The sequence below is a fragment of the Gymnogyps californianus genome, chromosome 22 (assembly GCF_018139145.2).
Source record: "Gymnogyps californianus isolate 813 chromosome 22, ASM1813914v2, whole genome shotgun sequence".
NCBI lineage: Eukaryota > Metazoa > Chordata > Aves > Accipitriformes > Cathartidae > Gymnogyps > Gymnogyps californianus.
Window position 1 is genome coordinate 5,514,526 of NC_059492.1, and position 18,595 is coordinate 5,533,120.

General features: G+C 52.5%; 4 protein-coding genes across 6 annotated transcripts; 3 read left to right on the forward strand and 1 right to left on the reverse strand.

The window, feature by feature from the left end:
• Nucleotides 1-94: 94 nt before the first annotated feature.
• Nucleotides 95-4,064, forward strand: IQCC (IQ motif containing C). Of its 3 annotated transcripts, none has more exons than XM_050910046.1 (5): nucleotides 95-258; nucleotides 793-936; nucleotides 1,499-1,838; nucleotides 2,040-2,158; nucleotides 2,634-4,064. In XM_050910046.1, the coding sequence occupies exons 1-5, from the start codon at nucleotides 148-150 to the stop codon at nucleotides 2,673-2,675; spliced, it is 756 nt and encodes a 251-aa protein (XP_050766003.1). In that variant the 5' UTR covers nucleotides 95-147; the 3' UTR covers nucleotides 2,676-4,064. The 3 variants fall into 3 exon arrangements, with proteins under 3 accessions (XP_050766003.1, XP_050766004.1, XP_050766005.1); XM_050910047.1 differs by having other exon boundaries at nucleotides 1,502-1,838; XM_050910048.1 differs by lacking the exon at nucleotides 793-936.
• Nucleotides 4,065-4,232: 168 nt separating this feature from the next.
• On the forward strand, nucleotides 4,233-10,820 carry DCDC2B (doublecortin domain containing 2B). The gene is made up of 6 exons (XM_050909908.1): nucleotides 4,233-4,547; nucleotides 5,421-5,478; nucleotides 5,924-6,000; nucleotides 6,236-6,367; nucleotides 6,908-7,054; nucleotides 10,183-10,820. The coding sequence occupies exons 1-6, from the start codon at nucleotides 4,270-4,272 to the stop codon at nucleotides 10,376-10,378; spliced, it is 888 nt and encodes a 295-aa protein (XP_050765865.1). The 5' UTR covers nucleotides 4,233-4,269; the 3' UTR covers nucleotides 10,379-10,820.
• Nucleotides 10,821-11,190: 370 nt separating this feature from the next.
• Nucleotides 11,191-13,522, reverse strand: TMEM234 (transmembrane protein 234). The gene is made up of 4 exons (XM_050909979.1): nucleotides 13,089-13,522; nucleotides 12,573-12,639; nucleotides 12,294-12,386; nucleotides 11,191-11,570 (listed from the first exon to the last, which is right to left on the reverse strand). Exons 1-4 carry the CDS (start codon nucleotides 13,329-13,331, stop codon nucleotides 11,509-11,511), a joined length of 465 nt encoding a protein of 154 aa, XP_050765936.1. The 5' UTR covers nucleotides 13,332-13,522; the 3' UTR covers nucleotides 11,191-11,508.
• Nucleotides 13,523-13,946: 424 nt separating this feature from the next.
• On the forward strand, nucleotides 13,947-18,316 carry EIF3I (eukaryotic translation initiation factor 3 subunit I). The gene is made up of 11 exons (XM_050909846.1): nucleotides 13,947-13,983; nucleotides 14,183-14,275; nucleotides 14,421-14,508; nucleotides 15,085-15,150; nucleotides 15,528-15,677; nucleotides 15,775-15,902; nucleotides 16,185-16,295; nucleotides 16,713-16,802; nucleotides 17,154-17,227; nucleotides 17,430-17,522; nucleotides 17,870-18,316. Exons 1-11 carry the CDS (start codon nucleotides 13,981-13,983, stop codon nucleotides 17,949-17,951), a joined length of 978 nt encoding a protein of 325 aa, XP_050765803.1. The 5' UTR covers nucleotides 13,947-13,980; the 3' UTR covers nucleotides 17,952-18,316.
• Nucleotides 18,317-18,595: the final 279 nt, after the last annotated feature.

Consider the following 18,595-nt stretch of genomic DNA (forward strand, 5'->3'; position numbering starts at 1 on the left):
CGGCCGGGCCCTGCGAGGCGATCACCTCCCGCCGCCCTTCCCGCTCCCCGCCGCCATTTTGATGGGACCCACAGTGACGGGTGGCGGCGGCGGGGGGGCGGGGCTTGGCGGCGCGCGTGCCCGCCCCCGCCGCGCCGTCGCGGCCGGATGACGCCATCAGCCAGCGCCCGGTTGCCGGCGGTCATGGCAGCGGTGCTGGGACCGCAGGCGGAGGCGGAGGGGTGGCGGCGGCTGCTCCGCGCCGTGACCCGCCTGCAGGTGGGGACCCGCCCGGGACGGGGGTTCTTGGGTAGGGCCCGGATGGGCGGGGGCCCGTGGGAGGACGCGGTGGGGCCCGACTGGGGGGGGGCTGGCTGGGAGGGGGTTCCCGTGGGGGGAACAGGCTGAGGGGGGAACATGGCTGAGGGGGAACACGGCTGAGGGGGGTTCCCGTGGGGCTGGGAAGGGACATCACGGAGAAAGGGGGGGGGCTGCACAGCTGGAAGGGGCCCTTGGGGGTGCACAGCCGGATGGGGATTCCCGGCGGGGGATGTGTGTCTTTTGGGGGGCAGAGAGGGGGTGGCGGGGGCCCTGCTCCAGCCGGCGCTGCCTCATTAAAACCTGCCTCGGTTCCAGACGTGGGACGCGTTTGCTCCTTGTGCGCCAGGCCGGGGGCGGTGGGGGGAACGGCTGGGGGGGGGGGGGGGGGGAACGGCTGGGGGGCAGGGGCGGCGGGGGGAACGGCTGGGGGGCTGCGGGGGGTGGGGGGGGGCTCTGGCTGGCTCCAGCAGCACCTCCGCCCCGTGCCCGCAGGCCTGCGTCAGGGGTTACCTGCTGCGGAAGCGCTTTCGGAGCCTGCGGGCAGAGTACGAGGAGGTGGTGCGGGAGATCGAAGGAGACCTGAGCCAGCTGGAGTGGAGGGGACGGTTCCTGCCGCGGCCCGTGTTTGTCCCCGAGGTCCGTGCGTCAGGACGGGCGGGGGCTTCCGCAGCCCCGTCTGAGGGGGGGAGCACGGGGGCACGGCGGGTGGTGCGGCCTGGCGGACTGGGCAGACGATACTTTTGCAGCATAGTCCCAGGAATCTGTATTTCTGCCGAATTAAAAACGATAATTACATAGCCCCAGCCTGTAAGACTCCCCCTGACTTGTGCCCCCGCGTCCCCGACTGAGGATTTCTTCCTTCGGGTGAAGCTCAGCCTCAAGTCAAACGCCCGACCTGTGCAGGTGACTCCTGTGGGTCTTGTCCCTGGGCACCCACCTCACCCGGTCGTACTGAACGGCTGGACCGGCTCCTGCGGCGGCTGAGCACCGCTCTCTAATGTTTTTACCACTTCTGGAAGGAAAGCCCTTTAAAAAGTTTGTAACGGTTCAAACCAGAGCACGTCGGTGTCGTGGCAGGAGTGCTGTTAACGGCAGAGCTCCGGCTGGGACAGAGCCTCTGGCCCGCAGCAGAGCCGCCTTTCAGATCTTTGTATTTTCTTTTCCTTATATTTCGATCTCTCGCATGTTGCCCCTTTAGAAGCCAACGCCAGGGAAGTGTTCAGGTCCGCGGGAGGCCGTACCGAGCGATGAGGCCAGCGCGGAAAAACCGCAGGAGGAGCTGGACGCCTCTGAACCAGAACGGGACTGGGGCTGCAGCAGCGTGAAACCTAGAGCTCGTCTGCAAAGTGAGGAAGAACTGAACTCCGTGGGTGAAGGCGATGTAGCGAGCCCCCCAAATCTCGGGGCTGATGCCGATAAACACGCTGAAAAGGGGTGCAGTGCCCCAGCAGAGAGCGAGGACTGGCAGAACGACAGCAACGTATCCTCTGTGTGGGACAGCGCTATCCTGGAGGCAGAGTCCCTTGAAGCCTGCCTGGGTAAGAGATGGGAGCCGGCACGCAGCGCGCGCTCTCCTGCGTGGTCTGGGTGAGCCGGTGGTGAGTGCGGGGGGCACGGTAGGTCCTTGGAGTACCAAAACCTTGAGAATATCCTCGAGAGGTTAGAACAATTCAGCGCGGGAGAGACAGTAGGTGCAATCTGAATCTTTGTTCTAATAATATTCTTCCATTTCTTCGCAGAAATTCCACTTGAGGACATAAAGGAGCTTCCTCGAACTCGGTCTGGTCTCCAGTCCTACAGAAATCACTTGATCATGGAGTTGCTGTGGTTGCAACAAGCTATTGTCAGCCGTAAAAACGTACGGGCCTGACCCTGCCTCTTCCAAAACAGTGGGTCAGACCAGTGCCTGTCTGCAGCCAGAGCGGTGCTGCCTGTGGTGGGACTGGGGTTGAACAGTGACGGTTCAGTTACCCAAGGATTGGGTGGGATGATGGCTGTGCCCTTTTTTTTCCTTCTCTGGGAGGGGCGGAAAAAAGAAAAAAGGGAATGATGAAGGAAAACAGGAGCTGTTTAGATCTGGTTACAAACTTTGCTCCTGGCCTGCTACAGGGACCCTGCTACTTTGGTAACTCTCCTGTCTGTACAACGCAGCAGTATATACTTAGGCACTGGCTCGCGTAGCGAGCTGCTATTTGCATTGCTTGAAAGGTGAGACTCGTGCGTCTTCTGGCCAAGCGCAATGATTTTGCTGGCTGATCTGCAAGGGTGGGTGCTTTCCTACTTGTAGGTCTCTGGGATTTAATCGTTAACGCTTGGTTTTCTTTCTTTTGCAGTACTTGATGCTGAAACGGAGGCTGGGGACTCCTGACCCGTAGGAGGGCATTCCCGAGCACGTGGGGCACTTGTATGGGTGTGGAGAAGCAGTGGAGCTGCGGCACCGCAGTCGTGACATGACCTCATGGACAGCAGCAGCTTAGGGAACTCCAGCTCTGTGGGTTGACGTTTTCCACTTCAGATGAACGTGGCAAGAAAGCCTTTTATTTCTTTTAAATGTGAATATTTGGTCAAAGCAAGGATTAAACATCGCTGTGAAGCCAGGGAGGTGGTTGTGTGTCCTGGAGGGAGTCCCAGGGAGGCCTCCTTCCACAAGAACCCTGTTTCTGTTGGCTAAGCTGGACGATCGTAGGGGAAAATCGATGCTGGGAAGACTGTCACATACAGAAAGCGCTTTCTGACCAGCTGATTGCTTGTGGTGGAACTAAAGTGCCTGAAGGTAGCAAGTGCTTTGAACCTGCAGGAACAAGCTCTTCTCCACCGAACTGTGCGAGATCCATATCGGCATCCGAGCTGTGCATTTGGGATGGCTCTGCACGTCACAGCTCTGCAATATCTGGGATCTCCAAGCGCTTGTGGTAGGCTTTGGGGAACACCTAGGTGAAGTACTAAGTTAGGAGGAGAGTTGCCTAACTTTCCTGTGCAGTTGGTGAGGAGTGATGACACATCAAACCTGACCTTCAGGAGATGAGGCTTCGTTCCCGATTTGCACGTCTCTGGCTGTGGTAATCTCTCTCTGTGTGGCAGAGTCGTGTGGACTCGTGCTTGAGGGAGCAAGTAAGGACTTACGGGTTTGGGCTTCGTCTATACGTTGCTCTAGTTCAGGGGCATTCGAGGTCCCTCAGAAAGGGACTTTCCATGTGGTGCTGTGGTCCCCTACTGTGACCCCGAGTCTTCTGTGCAAACGCCCTGCGTTCCTGCTGATTGAACGGGCGCTCTTGCCATACGGCAGATGTATCTTTCTGTTCCTGATGATGCTGACTTGTTTGTGAATAAAAAGCCTTCCTGAAGCTCATCTCTGAATCTGTCTGTTCCTGTCTGCCTTGCCACCTTCTCCTGGGCAGAGCCAAGTGAGTCCACGGCCCTCTTCGACCCATGGCAGCCTGTTCAGTGCAAAGGGCGGTGTGTGCGCCAGGATGTGGATGTTTGTCCAATACACACAGGACGGAAACCCGTTGCAATTCTCACGCAGGTAGCAAGCGATGGCGAGGGAGTGACAGCTTCTGGATAGCGCTGCTCTGGATGGGATGTGAGCTGCTGCCATAAAGATACTGGCAGTTACTGTACCTTCAAGCTTGTTAATCTGAGCCTGGTGGCCGCAGTGGCTGGTGAGGGAGCTCGCAGTACTTGGCGTTTGAAGATTAAAGAGCTGTGTGGTTCCTGGTTCTCAAAGAGAAAGGTGCTCTGCAGGTTGTTTGATGTGGCCTCCAGACGGGCCCACAACTTCCTCCTGCTGGGCCTGCATCCATGGAGACAGCCAGTCGCGCCGGGCTGCGCTGGGAAGGGACGGCAGAGCACGAGAGTGGCTGGTCGGAAGGGTTTGGGCTCAGCGGGAGGCTGGCCGGAGCTCTCCTCCGCTCCCCACGTTGGTCTCTTTGCCTCTGTGGTCAGTGGGGCTTGCTTGACCCACGGGGGATGAGCTGCTGTGGCTTAGCTCTGACACCTCCAGCCAAGAATGTGGTGGTGTATCGCAACGGTGACCCCTTCTTCCCCGGGAGGAAGTTTGTAGTGAACCAGCGGCGGTTTCTGACCTTTGAGGCGTTTCTGAACGAGGTGACCAAGAGCATTCGCGCGCCCTTGGCTGTGAGGAACCTCTACACACCCAGGCACGGCCACCGCGTCGCTGAGCTGGGGGACCTGCAGGATGGGTGCCAGTACGTGGCTGCGGGCTTTGAAAAGTTCAAAAAGCTCAAGTGAGTAGACGGAACTTTGGTCTCTGGGTTTGGTAAGCAGCTTTAGATCACCTCTGTGGGGAAGGTACTGGGGTGTGAATGGAAAAAAGAGGTAAGAGGGGTAGAAACCCAACAAAAAACAGAGACAGATTAATTTCTTTTCCTACTGGGAACTACTGGACATATTCCAGATCACATGGAAAATGCAAATATTCCTAATAAGGAATAGGTCACTTGACTCTCAGAAGAAAACGCCTTGAGGGAGGCATGCGTTCTGTGGCAGGATGTTGTGATCGGTGCTGCTCTGCCGCCCGTGCACCTTGTTTTGTGGCGTGTGGGAGGTTCTGCTGCCCGCTTCCCTGGCAGAGCTGGCAGTCACACTGTCTCCACTGACAAATACTTTTGCTTTGGTTTGATGAAGGTTTTTTGTTTTCTAATCCCACACAAAGTAGAGCTGTTTTGGTTCATCCTGAAATACAGAGGGTTAAAGAAGTTTTTGTGGCATCGCTTGACCCTTGAGATGTGTGTGTGCCAGGTGAATTTGGCTCCCTGGTGCGTATTGCATTTTGTTGAGGAGGTGGTGGTCCAGGCTGCATTAACACCGGTCAGCCTGTGGAGCCTTGATCAGTGAGTAACACAAAGGAATAAAATGTTCTGGGTGTCTTTAGCAGGGAATCTGAAATAGTCTGTATTTGGCTGGGAATTTCTTAAATGTAGCAGACTTCTTAATTTTGACTGAAGTTCTGGGAGACCATGAGGTGAGGCACCTGGAGAATCATTTCAGAAGTGACGCACGCATCTGGTGGCGATGCACCAAGGCAGAGCAGTCGGTCGTTTCCTCACTGCTCATGGCCCAGTTGGTATGTGGCAACGCTGCTGTCTTTTTCTCAACAGCTATTTAAATCACGGAGGGAAGGAGCTCCGTGGGAGAAGGAACCGCGAGGGTCTGCAGGTGAGTCCCTGAGCTGAGTGGGGTAGGCGGGAGCGCAGAATGAGCGGGGAGGCGTGTGAGACGTTAGGGCTGGCACTGATGAAACTGAAGTTGAGATTTAAGGCTGCGAGGTGCCCAGTGGAGATCAGGCAAAAGTGCCACAGGAATCGGTAGGACGCGTGAGACAGCGCGGAGGCTGCTGCTGCGTACCTTTGTCCCCCTTAACGGTGCAGGGGAAGGATCTGCGCTCAGGGGTTCGCTGGCAATTCTGGAATGCGCTCAGCTATGTGAAGAGCCTCTCCAGCCTTGGTGTTGCTGACAACAAACCCCACCTAGCAGCAGCAAGCCTGAAAGCGGGCAGGCGGTGTCCCCGGGGCAGGCAGCTCCTGATGGAGAAAAGGGAACAGCCCTGGGAGGCTCTGTGCCAGGGCTGTCCCTGTTCTTGTGCACTGAACTCGGTCTCTAGTTCCGCACTGTAGCTCCCTCGAAGTCGAACGTCTTGGCGCGACGGCAGAAGCACACTCACCTGCCCTGCACAATACAGTAAGTGCCTTGGTGTCTTCTCCTTGGAGGGTCTCTGGGAATGTTTTCAGAGGCTGGAGGAGGGAATTTCTCTGTGAGATCCTGGGAATGCTGCCCCACAGGGACAATTCCCAGCTTCTACCAGAAGTATTTGTTGTAAATGTTGTCCAGGCACCAGTGGCTGGCTTTTTTTCCCCGTCTTCCACAGCTGCAGGAATACTGGCTCATCGCATGCTTTGGGTTGTTTCTACTACAGTGTTTTCCGGAATGGGGATTTGCTGAGCCCTCCTTTCCCACTGCCGCTCTCCAAGAGCACTCCACTGCAGTGGGACACACTCCTGGCCACGCTGACAGAGAAAGCTGACCTGCGCAGCGGAGCTGTTAACAAGTGGGTATCCAGATAAGGCACTGCTGGCTCCCCTTTCCTTATGTCCAGAGCATAAGCAGCTCTGATTAGCACAGAGGACTGGGAGTTCAGACAGCCCCTTCTAGTCTGCTTTTGCAAACTCATTTGCTTTTCAGGTTTTCCCGACTTTAAATCAGGGATAACCCTAATGTCCTGGGTGCTTTGTGAGGAGGGCTGATGTTGCTGGTGGTCTGGTGAAAAAGCAATAAGCAAGCAGTAAAGCATGGCGTAAAAAGGAGTTTATGTCTAGAGGAAGGGGCTTTTATCCAACAAATACAGCCTACCTTCTCCTCACACATCTATTTACTGACACCCAGGAAGAAAGCTGAGATCTACTGCATCTCACTGATCACTGGGTGTAATATTTCTGTGTACTTCCTCGGAGTAATACTAAGAATGATTGATCCTCTCTGCCTTGTCTCAGTCCTGTTTACCAATTTGCACTTGTTCGACTGCTTCCACGCTGAGGGGTTGTTCAGGGTCTTGTGATAGCTCTGAACCCTTTGCTGTCTCTTCCTTGAGGCTCTGCAGGCTGGACGGAACCCAGGTGTCCGGTGGGGAGGAGCTGGTGAATGGCGATTACTACGTGGCAGTGGGAAATGAGGAGTACAAAAGACTGCCTTACTTTGAGCTGCTGGTGCCCCAGGATTCTCCATGCAGGACTCTGTGGTATGTAGACTGTGGCCGAGTGGCTTAAAGAATCCTCTCCATGGTGGTCTTCAGCTAAAGCCATCCTTTTTGTAGCCCTCCTGTTCAGTGCTGTCTGCTTCAGGGCTTGAGTTCTGCTTCATGTGTTGGAAGTTTAGGAAGAAAGAATGTGTTTTCAAAGCTTTCGGTGTAAGGGTTAGCCCCTGAAATCCAGAGTTCAGCGCCAGAGAAAGCAAGTGGTTTGGCTGTTTCTCAGTTAAGTGTTCATGAAGCACGGAGGAGAACCTGCCCACTAGGCCGGGCATTGAATTTCACGGGCCTGTGGTGGGCAGTGCGATGTAACGGGAATGTGATCCGCTGTGGAGTGTGCTCTGCTTGCGCTGAGAAAAAAACACCTCCAGGGGCCCTCTCTTATGGGAAAAGGGGAGATTGTGTCCTCCTACAGCTGACTTCTGCCTGATGCTGAGAATCTGCTTCTTCGTTACAGGAACCACCCAAATAGCAGGCGCAAAAAATACCGCAGAAGGGTAGGTGGCTCAGCTGGCGCAGGACTGTTTGTGCTACGATCACGGTTGCTTTTGTGCGGGCATCCCTCCATAAGCAGTGGATGTGTACAGCAAACTCCATTCCCAATTGCCATGGCTACGGCATCCTTGCTTGGCACCATTCCCGATGGAGAGGAGCTAGCGACAGCGATGTGGCCAGATCACACTTGAATTAAATCTCACTGCCTGAAGAAAAACTCCTCAAGGTGGCCTCACTTAGCTCTTCTCCTTTTTGGCTGATGGGCAGGGAGAATTCATCCTGGAGCTAGGATACCTTTCCTGCTCACTGTGTAGGTAAAATGCCCAACAGAGACTACAGATACAGCAGCTGGGCTGTCCTAGATTGTCCATTGAAATGTGCATCTGTGCTATCTGTTCTATTTGCTTTTAAAATTTCCTTTTCCTTTTTTTTGTTTGTTTTCAGTTTGGTGAACTCTGTGCCACCTCCCAGGACAGAGCTGGTGACTCTGCTCTTGCTGAACCACCTCAACAGGTAGTAGTGACTGCAAAAAGTGTTTTATGTGTTCCCTGTATCTGTTTCACTTGTAGTATCAACTTAAAACCCCAGTCAGAGAATGCAGGGTTACAGCTTTGTACCAGTCAGGATCAAGGGTCAGAGGGGAAAGCTGCAGGGTTTAGGGGATTGCCCTGCAAAACTTCTCTTGTTTTATAAACTGTTTTATCAAGAAGGCCTATCAGAAGTGCGTGATGAATACTTTCAGCTGGACAGTCACAGGGTGCAGACCACACGAGCTGCAGAGAAAGACAAGATCCCAGCTGCTTTTCCGCAACTGCAAAGGCAAGCCAGGAAATCTCACCTCAAAGAGGAAGAGTCCATTTTCCATGCTAAACCTGCCTGGGCAGGACAAAACAGAAGGAGCAACAGGAATGTGCAGCACCGGCCTGATCAAGGTAAAGGACACCGCTATAAGCGTAGAGGAAGACTGGCTTTACTTTGACGCTACAGGACAAAATACCTGCAGATGCACTGAAAGAAAGCAGTGATGCATCCAGTAACTGCTGCTTCTTTCTGCTTCTTTCCTCTCCTCCTCTGGGCACATACGAGGACCTTTCTGTAGCCTCAGCAAGACCAGGCCATGGCTATCTGCAGTACCCACTGAACAGCTTTTTTCTTTCCTTCTCCTCGCAGAAGGAAGTGTTTATAAAACCAGAGATCCCAGGAAGGAGATGCGAGGTGCCCAGGAAGTAAAAGAGGACGAACACACAAGGGTGGACGTACCCATTGATCAGGTCTGAGAAATGATTTTCTGCCCTGTTAGGAGTCTCACTGCTGCAGGGAAGTACTCATGGTCCCACTAGAATCTATTGGTGCTCCAGGTTTTGCACAGCAGGGAGGCCAACTCCAAGTGCCAGCCCTTCAGAGACAGCCTGTGAGAACACAATAGTTTATAGCAATTGCTGGCCAAAGTCCTTCAGTTTTCTCACTTAAGTCCTATTTGTTAGGTTTACAAAGCACTGCACTTCTCTCTACGATGTGTAAAGATGAAAGTAACCACCAGGGGGAACTTCAGAAACCAGAGGACAGTGTGTAACTGCAGGGCTTTGCATTTTAGAAAGCCGAGAGATTGTCATCTGGGTAATGAACATTTTCCCTTCTGGAATGTGAGAGTTACAGCTTCCCACTGCAGTAAGGATATCAAAGGCTTTCCTGGATTTTTTTGTGTGTACTACTTCTATCCTTACTCCTGTTCCAGAGAGTTGCAGAAGAACTTATACCAAAGCCAAAATGATACACCACAGTAAGGTATTTATTCTACTTAATGGTTCTATGAAGTGTGTAAGATCCTTCCTGGCTGTGTTCAGATTTCTTACACTAAAATTCAGTACCCCCAAATATAACTGGTTAAGCGGAACTTGCCTGTAGCCAGGTGAAGCTTAGAAGCTGGCATGGAATAAACATGTAATTCCTAAAATGACTGAACACATTTATTGGATAGTAACAAGTTTAAACCCTTTTTTTTTAAAAGGGAAAAAAAGTAGTTCTTTTTAAAGCAAAATTCTGTGTGAAAAATGTTTGCAAGATGCTTATTGTTTGTGGGGTATTAATGTTTTAAACCTTTCATAAGGACATTTAGAATTGATATAATGGGATGACATGCATTATATTGTAGGTGATTCACAGTTCTGCCTAGGGAGTCTCTTTGGATTAATTAGAACTTCAAAGGAAAACAAATCCTTTGAACTTAAATTAGAGAAAGCCCTAGTAAAGAATTAGCTAATGGTTCCTGACTCCTTGGCTCAGTGGGGAGCCTGGCATGCTGTGTTTGCTTTAGAGGCTGGGCCGGTATTTCTCAATGGGGTGGGCACTCTGATGCCGCTGCTTTCCGTTGGCCTTTCCGCTCCCCCCGCCCAGATCAACACTGCTATACAGTTGTTATTATTTGAGTGTCACAGCTCCCCTCTGCAGTGGAAGAGAATCATTAGGCATTAAATAAATTGCCTTTGAATTTAACGTAGAGACCCAAGTTTGCATACCAAAGCCATGGTAAGACTGGAAACGGAATCCAGGAATTTAGTCCCAGAATCTTTCTCTAATAGTGAAGCGCTACATTAATAACTGTATTTCTTTCTCACCGCCAAAAGGCACAGTCTACAGACAAATCACAAAAGACTGTGGCAAAGAAAAGGGATGCCAGTGACTCTGAGGATGAAAAGCACCGAACGATGTTGCCCTTGGCAGCAAAGAGCTCTGAAGAGTGCACAAAGGGAGTGTGATGGGAGAAGAGGGACGGTTAGGTACACAGCTATCTGCACAGCTCCAGATAACAAAAGCATGTGAATCCTAGATTTCTGTAACATCCTCATCATCTAGGCTTGAGAAGCAGAGTATCGGTGAGCAATGAATCAGATGCACAATGCTGTTAAAAAATGAAGATCTTCCCCCTTTCCTCATCTCTATGGTGTGATGATGTGGCAGAGGAGATGGCTGCTTTTCTGAATTCTAATTAAGCTGGTTTGTATCTGAACTTGGGAAGGGAGAATTACCAAATAGAGTACACGCCTTTATAACAAAATGTCTGCCAGGAAGTTTGTTCTATGTCAGATACTTCTTATAAAGAGATTTTATCGCATCATTGTCCCTCTGATTTGGAATGCTTGGATAATGTTTGCAGCAATCAAACCTGTTCCCAAAACTATATAAATTTTATTTCTGTTAACTTGTTTTAGGAGCATCTGCCTGATTTAGGAAAAGTCATAGTAATAAAGAGCTCTTGTATTAACCCTCTTTGTGCAAGGCTTTCTGTATTTCCCTCCCTAGTCTTTCTGATTAATTACAAGGGTAACAAAGATTTTTTTTTCTTCTGTGATCTATCTGATATTTTGGACTGATAATTTCACTGAAAAGAAAAACACCCTTCCTTCCCTAGGGCCAAACCACACTGTTGTTATTTTACAGATGAGGCGCTCTACAAGACTCCAGTGGAGAAAAGCCATGTGGTAACCTCAGTGTAAGGGGCTGTGCAGCGTGACCTGGTACGTTGCAGCCGAGCACAGTGGCGGAAGCCACCTTCACGTGCTTGGCCACGAAAAGGGGGAGTTCCTAAATAGATTCCTTCTACAGAAAAACCACTTGGTCCCAGAAGCTCCCTTTGAACTATTTATTAACCATTTATTATCCCTCCAGTGCTGAACAAGACAATTCAATCATCCCTGCCTTGAAACACCCGCAGACAAAAAATTCCTTAACTCAAGACATTACATAGGATGTCCATGCAACATGCCTTGTTCCACCCTGGTGCTCAGGGAATACAGTCCATGTTTTCACGTTTTTTGACATCCGTGTGTCAAAATACAGCTTCCCAGGTCCAACTGAGCCAAACGGTCTGCTGCTGAGCCAGAAGCCCCTGCTTCAGCCACGAGGGTTACCTTTGAACAGGTTCTCTTGCTCTGCTTCTCACTGCGTCTCGTTCACGAACCAGCTACACAGAGCGTGACTCCTAGGACAGTGAGCAGCATTCCTGCTGCAGCTCCTGCAGAAATGAACAATACGTTGGGAACTTACACAGTTCAACACTAGTTGGATCTTCTCATTGCTAAATACATGATGCTCAGATGTCATGGTAAATAGGATAGCATAAATGTCTGGACAGATACGACCTGGATCAGGCAAGTTCTGAAGGGGTTTGGATGTTTGGGCTGCCTGTGTACGTTGAGCAAAGCATGTTTCTAAGAAAACATTGCTGATGCTGTATGTCTGGCTAGCGAGAACCAGGCTTAAACAACAGAGAGACACTTTAGTGTATTCCTACAGCTCTTGTGCCAGGTCCTGGTGTTTTTAAGCTTTCAAGTTTCCTGCCATTTTCTGACTTTCTGAGGAGGGTAATGTTATTGTAGGATGTAAGGGAAGGAAAGAAGGATGGGTGTTGACATTTGGGGGCTTATGGGGCACTCCTTTTCCATAGTGGGCATATTATTTAGTGCTTCTTTTATGGTTAAATATCTAGTTAGGTAAAGGCTCAGGCCTGTAAAGTCTGTTAGCTTAGAATAGCCAGTTCTATCTTCAGATTTACTAGCCCTGCCCACAAGTCCGTTTCACTTCCCTTTCAGTTCTGTAGCAAGAACTACTACTTAACTACCTAAAGCCCTTGTGTGGGTATTTGCTGTTTTTCAGGAGACCAGAAGGTAGCCCACGCTATTAAGTCAGCACATAGATGCAGGAGACAATGTGAGGAACTGTTTTAAGTGTAACTTACTTTTACCACCGATGTCCTCTCCCAGAATCCTCCCAGTCACCAGCGTGACTATCAAAGCCAGGGAGTTACAGAGCGGTACTGCCAGGGACAGATCTGAAATTGAACAGTTTTAACGCAAACAGTTTAAAATGGATAATCTTGTACAAATCGTAAGACACTTGTTTTATTTGTGATTACTACAAGACAGCTGCTTGATGTTTAGCTGAGTCAGAGTAATCAATAGCACTGATCCTCCCAAAATCCCAATCAGTCCGCTCCATGAAAGCGACGAGAACTAACCTGCGGATGCCAAGGTGAGGTAGAAGAGGAGAGATCCACCTTCATTGAGCAGAAACGGCACCATGTACTGCAGGAAGAACACAGGCCTGTCAGTTGCTGCTTGCAAACCCCCTGTGCACCCCCCCCCAGTGAGTGGGCAGCGAAGGAGCCCAGAACCGCATGCCCTGTGCGTGTTTGTCAGCGGAAGTGCGGCACGCTGGCAATTCTGCTGCCAGTCACAAGCTGCACAACGTCTTAGTTCCCCAATCTGCAAAAGGCAGGCTGTGCTTATTTCATGTAAAATATGCGGGTTAATGACCTGCTGTCTACAAAAGCGGTCTCAATTCTGCATGGGAAGAGCAGTGCTACAGGCAAGTAAATGAAATATTACTGAGGATAAATAATTCTGATGATAGACGGAATATTAAGCAGTTTAAATAAAAGTATCGAGTCCAGAAGTAAACAGGTAGGAATGATCCCAAAGGCAGTTTGACACCCTGCTACCTCCCTGGCCCGGGAGCCCGGACGGGGTCGCACCTTGTAGTTGAGGCCCAGGAAGCGGATCTCGGCCAGCAGCTGCTGCAGGCGGCCCCGGCGCTGCACCTCCTCCAGCCCCGCCGCGCCTGTCCGCAGGAACGGCCCGGTGCTGCCCCACAGCACGGCCACCAGCACCAGCGCCGCTGCCTCTCCTGCGGCACAGCCTGGGCTCAGCGGCCTGATGGCCCCAGGTGAATGCCGACCCGGTCCGCCATCACTGCCCTCAGAGACCTTGTACCACATCAGCCCATCCTCATCTCCCCACAGAGGGCCTGGCCTGGCCCACTGCCATCCCCTGTCAGGGACAGCCTTCACCAGCGCAGCTCACTGCTCTCTCCCATCGTGAATGACCCCACTCTGGGCCTGCTGCTGCATCCCCCTCAGGGAAGGCCCCTCACAGGGCCCGGCCTGCGGCCACACTCCCTCAACGAAAGCACCAGAGCCAGACGAGCCCGTGGCCACGTTCCCCCCACGCAGGAAAGGCCCCACCGCAGGCCCGGCCTGTGGCCATGTTCTCCCTTCATGGAAGGCCTCACAGCAGACCAAACCCACGGCCACATCCCCCCCTCAGAGAAGGCCCCACAGGGGTCCAGGCCGTGGCCCTGTTCCACCCTCAGGGAAGGCCCCCCCCCCCCCGGGGGCCCAGCTTGCCGCCACATTCCCCCCCCCACCAGGGAAGCCCCCACAAAGGTCCAGCCGGTGGCTATTTCCCTTCCCAAGGGAAAGCCCCCTTCCCCGCTCAGGGCAGACCCCTTCCCCACCCGTCAGCGGCCATCTCCTCAAACCCCGGAAGCTCACCCACGGGTGCCATAGCGACGGTGACGCGTTTCCGTCCCGCTCACCCTCTGACCCGGAAGCGATCACGCCGTTCTCTCGCCTCAGCGCTGCCGCCATGGTGAGAGCGGGGCCGGCACCGGGCCGGGGGTAGTGACCGGTGGTCGGGCGATGTAGGGCCCCCGGGCCGGGGCTCCTGGGCCGCGGGGGGTGGGGGGCGGCGGACCGCCGCCCCCCACCCCCCGCGGCCCAGGAGCCCCGGCCCGGGGGCCAAGGCAGCGCTTCGCCTGAGGCATTAAATGGCGTCTCCCCCCTCGCAGAAGCCGATCCTGCTGCAGGGCCATGAGCGCTCCATCACGCAGATCAAGTACAACCGGGAGGGAGACCTGCTTTTCACCGTGGCCAAGGATCCCGTGAGTGCGCGGGCCCTGCCCGTCAATTCCCCCCCCTTCCCCGGGGTGAAAACCAGCCCCCACCGCGATAATTGTCCGGCTGTTCATCAATCCCATTAATTAATCCGTCTGGTAAGAGGGGTGCTCGTTTGTTTTCTTCTCCCAGATTGTTAACGTTTGGTATTCAGTGAATGGAGAGAGGCTCGGCACCTACAACGGCCACACAGGAGCTGTCTGGTGCGTGGATGCGGACTGTATCCTTTGATCGCGGAAACCAGGTTTTGTCTGTCCTGTATATTTTCTTTACAGTGATTCACTTGAGCTGATTCCTGCCAACTGCTGCACTGTTTCCTCTTGAAGAGGAGCATAGGGGCAATACAGCGCGTTTAACTCTTCCGCTGTCTTTCCCTTTGGGTATTTTTCTTCCCGGGCTGTTGTTTGGAATAACATGTGCAGCGTTGCCCCGTCTGCTCTCGTTTGTGCATCATTGCTTTTGCTGTGGTGGCCCTGGGAAGGCGTCTGAGTTGCAAAAGGTCTTCCATCTCCAATGTGGGCAGGAGGTAGCGGAGACAAAAATGTGCAATGGTTGTGTTAATGCAAGAGCTGGAGCCTTTTTCTTTAACATTTCAAGAGGAAAGTTGTGGATTTTGTAATGGGAACACTTGGACTCCGTGTCTGCCTGTACTGGAGTATTGCTGGTCCTAGAATAGACGTTGCCCAATGTCTGTGTAATACGGCTTTTTAATCATGTATATAAATATTCTCTGGGTATTTAGACAGTAGCTTTTTGGGGCTGAAAAAGTGCTGATGTTCCCTAACTGGTGACCTAGGGGACACACGACACGTGCTCACCGGCTCTGCGGATAACAGCTGTCGGCTCTGGGACTGTGAAACGGGTAAGACTCTTCTCTTCCCACGTAGCTGCGTTTGAGTCACGGCTCTGTCCTGCCGTGAAGTCTGCTAAGCTTGGAGGGCGTGGTGGCAGCGCAAGGTGTGCTTGTTCGCCCCCCTGAAAGAGGTCTGAATCCTAACTCAGACTGCTGGAGGGGAGGGTTTGTGTATGTGCCTAGTTTCTAGTGAATATTTCGTGAATTTACTCGCTTTACCTCCCAAGTAGTCAAAACGTGCGGTTAGAGCTTGCAGGTCACTGAACCTGCTTGTCAGCTACACCCGGTGCTCTCATCCTCCCTCTGACCCTGCCGTTCAGCTGATCTTTTTCATTAACCTTGCAATAAAATACCCGGTGAAGTGACGGTTTCTGCTCTGTGTTCAGGAAAGCAGCTCGCCCTGGTGAAGACCAGCTCAGCGGTGAGGACGTGTGGCTTCGACTTTGGAGGAAACATCATCATGTTTTCCACGGACAAGCAGATGGGATATCAGTGTTTTGTGAGCTTCTTTGACCTCCGGGACCCCAGCCAGATCGGTGAGGAATCCAGACCGGTGCCTGCACCAGGGAATAAGGGGAAGCGTTGCCGGTGCCACTGTGTCTGTCTGTCTGTCTCCTTCCTTCCTTCCTGCAGAGAACAACGAGCCTTACATGAAAATCCCCTGCAGCGACTCTAAAATCACTAGTGCTGTGTGGGGCCCTCTGGGAGAGTTCATCATCGCAGGACACGAGAGCGGAGAGCTAAACCAGTTCAGTGCCAAGGTCAGTCTGATAAGGAACAGCATCTCCCTCGGGCAGCAGTGCCTGGGGGAGGATATCACAGCATTCCTGTTGTGGTCATGGGACAGAATATGGGCTTTTTGGCTCAAACCAGTAGCCTCATGGAAGGATAGTTAAAATACGCGGCTCCCTTGAGCAAGGCTGATGTACCAATGTCTGCCCCGGTGCTGACAGCGACATCTCCTAATTTGTTTTTAATGGGGAAGTCGCGTGTACGCTCACTTCACTTGCCAGCACGCTGAAACTGCCTCCTTTACCCTTCAGTCAGGGGAGCAGCTTTCAAACATCAAGGAGCACACCAAGCAAATCAACGATATTCAGACCTCCAGGGACATGACCATGTTCATCACTGCCTCCAAGGACAACACAGCCAAGGTGAGGCCTCCTGTCGAAAATGCAGTGCACTCTTGATATTTGCTTGCAGGACCTCTGCTCAGAGCCGTGGCTATCGCAGAGGTTTGCTCCTTAGAAATTTGAGTAAGTGGAAAGTCAAAGCTTAGTGGGAAAGCTCAGTGAGAAAGGGGAGGTGCCACCACGTTAAATTAACGGCCAGGCATTGAAAACAACATTGCCAAAATAAATCTGCGGTTTGCTACCTCCGGAAGGTGACAGAGGTGAGATTCACCTTAGGCCGGTATTTTGGGATTCTGGGGAAACGTTTTTGGGATTTGGGTGCCCATGAGTGACTGCAGAGCTAACATCTGCCCAGGTGAGGCCTAGCAGCCAGCTTTGTGTGAGTTAATTGGACTGCCAGCCCTCTTGCAGAATAACTCTCTCCCTTTTGCCTCCTAGCTATTTGATTGCACGACACTCGAGCATTTGAAGACGTTCCGGACGGAGCGACCAGTGAACTCTGCCGCGCTCTCCCCCATTTTTGATCACGTAAGAATCAGCTTGCTCGTTGTAACGGTCTTACTGTGACTCCTGCGTTGTCCCGGGTAGCTGGAAGACAGAGTGTTGCCAGTCCAGCTAAAAAACATGACTGTGGGATGGGTCTGGGGAACTTTACTGCGGTCTGATGCAGGGAACAAGGCTTTGCGTCCTCTGATCTTCAAACGAGTGTGTCTGGGAGGCGGGAACTTCTCTGGGGCTGGAGTCAGGCCTGCTCATGAATTTGTGGGATCTGCTGAGTTAGTAGGAGGCTTCCCCAAGGCTCGGCTCCCTCCTCTCCTGGCTGCCGCTGAGCGTGTGGTGTAAGCAGGACTGAAATGTTGTGGCTTCTCTCCTTTGCAGGTCGTGCTTGGTGGTGGGCAAGAGGCCATGGATGTGACCACAACCTCTACCAGGATTGGCAAATTTGAGGCGAGGTTGGTCCTTTTCCTCTGGCAGGGTCGAGTCCTCACCTGGTGGACTCCTGGCAGCCCAGGGGTGCTCGTCCCAGAGCATCCTTCTCCTGACAGTGTTGGAGGAGTCATTAAACTTGCAGAGCTTTTTTGAGGAAACCCTCATTGTGTCCCTAACCAGGCTCCCGACTTCTTGTGATAATTGAAATCTTCTTCCTTCTCCCAGGTTCTTCCACTTGGCTTTTGAAGAAGAGTTTGGCAGAGTGAAGGGTCACTTTGGTCCGATAAATAGCGTTGCTTTTCACCCCGACGGGAAGAGGTGAGGATCTCTGCGGGTCTTGCAGCGTGCCCCAGTCAAGCCAAGCCCACCTTTTAGTTAGGATACGGCTGGGCTCACAGGAGCTCCGCAGTGAGAATGGAGCCAGCACCTTCCTTAATTCTCCCATTCCAGCCCTGCTGCCTCCCCCCATGCTCTCCGGGGCGGGGGTCACTTACGCCCTGTTGCACATTTTGGCTGCGTCCCTGATATTTTTTCTGTCCTGCGACTCCTTTATTAGTTTTTGGAGGGGATTGTGAGAACAGACTTCACCACTGTTTGGCATAAACCTAGAGGCAGTGAGCTCCTCACAACATCGGTGACTTTATCTTCTCTTTCCTCCCGTACAGTTACAGCAGCGGGGGTGAGGACGGCTACGTTCGCATCCATTACTTCGATCCCCAGTACTTTGAATTTGAATTTGAAGCTTAAAGGAGGACTCTCCTCTTCTCTTTCCTCCTCCAACCCATTGCCCAGTCCATCGGCTCCTGCGCAGAACTGTTGTAAGGCCTGAAGTTAGTCTGCTCCACAGGAGGGGAAGCAGTTAGCAGCAAACTCGGGGGCTGTGTGAAGGTGGGGAACTAGAAACCCGACCGGCTCAAAAGGGCAGGGCTGGCTTTCACAGGAGGTAGGGTGAAGGCAAGGGAGGGAGTTGGGCTGCCTGCCTGCCTGCCTGCCTGCCTGCCTGCCTGCCTGCCTGCCCCTGGGGATGCTAGCTTCCTGCCCTGCTGGGCATATTTATACATCAGGGGAGAAAAAAATAATCATCAGGAAATAAATAGAAATCTTTTCTAAACACAAGGAAAAGCACCTCTGTGGGGTTTTTTGGGGGTTGTTGGTGGTTTTTTTTTTTTTGGTCTGGAACGAAATTATCCCGAGCGCTTTGCTTTCCTGGCTCTGTTGGCGGTGCCTTGTTCCCCACCCAGGGGCAGCAGCAGTGCTGTTCCTCCTGGGGCCTCTGTCCGCCCCAGGTTAACTCTTTCCCGGGGAGGATCTGCAGCTATGGTTCAGGTCCGGCCCTGAAGTGTGAACAGGCTGGAAGCGCAGCAGCCAGTCATTGTTTTCCAGATGACACG

What these genes read in the sequence shown, in the direction of transcription:
- IQCC (XM_050910046.1), top strand. Translation starts at nt 148, where the DNA reads ATGACGCCATCAGCCAGCGCCCGGTTGCCGGCGGTCATGGCAGCGGTG. An exon ending in GCGCCGTGACCCGCCTGCAG is followed by an intron (nt 259 to 792) that starts GTGGGGACCCGC and finishes CCGTGCCCGCAG; the next exon opens with GCCTGCGTCAGGGGTTACCT. An exon ending in GGCCCGTGTTTGTCCCCGAG is followed by an intron (nt 937 to 1,498) that starts GTCCGTGCGTCA and finishes TTGCCCCTTTAG; the next exon opens with AAGCCAACGCCAGGGAAGTG.
- DCDC2B (XM_050909908.1), top strand. Translation starts at nt 4,270, where the DNA reads ATGAGCTGCTGTGGCTTAGCTCTGACACCTCCAGCCAAGAATGTGGTG. An exon ending in GGAACCGCGAGGGTCTGCAG is followed by an intron (nt 5,479 to 5,923) that starts GTGAGTCCCTGA and finishes CTCGGTCTCTAG; the next exon opens with TTCCGCACTGTAGCTCCCTC. An exon ending in TCTCCATGCAGGACTCTGTG is followed by an intron (nt 7,055 to 10,182) that starts GTATGTAGACTG and finishes CACCGCCAAAAG; the next exon opens with GCACAGTCTACAGACAAATC.
- TMEM234 (XM_050909979.1), bottom strand. Translation starts at nt 13,331, where the DNA reads ATGTGGTACAAGGTCTCTGAGGGCAGTGATGGCGGACCGGGTCGGCAT. An exon ending in TCCTGGGCCTCAACTACAAG is followed by an intron (nt 12,640 to 13,088) that starts GTGCGACCCCGT and finishes TTCTTCCTGCAG; the next exon opens with TACATGGTGCCGTTTCTGCT. An exon ending in AGAGGACATCGGTGGTAAAA is followed by an intron (nt 11,571 to 12,293) that starts GTAAGTTACACT and finishes TCATTTCTGCAG; the next exon opens with GAGCTGCAGCAGGAATGCTG.
- EIF3I (XM_050909846.1), top strand. An exon ending in TCACCGTGGCCAAGGATCCC is followed by an intron (nt 14,276 to 14,420) that starts GTGAGTGCGCGG and finishes TTCTTCTCCCAG; the next exon opens with ATTGTTAACGTTTGGTATTC. An exon ending in CCGGGACCCCAGCCAGATCG is followed by an intron (nt 15,678 to 15,774) that starts GTGAGGAATCCA and finishes TCCTTCCTGCAG; the next exon opens with AGAACAACGAGCCTTACATG.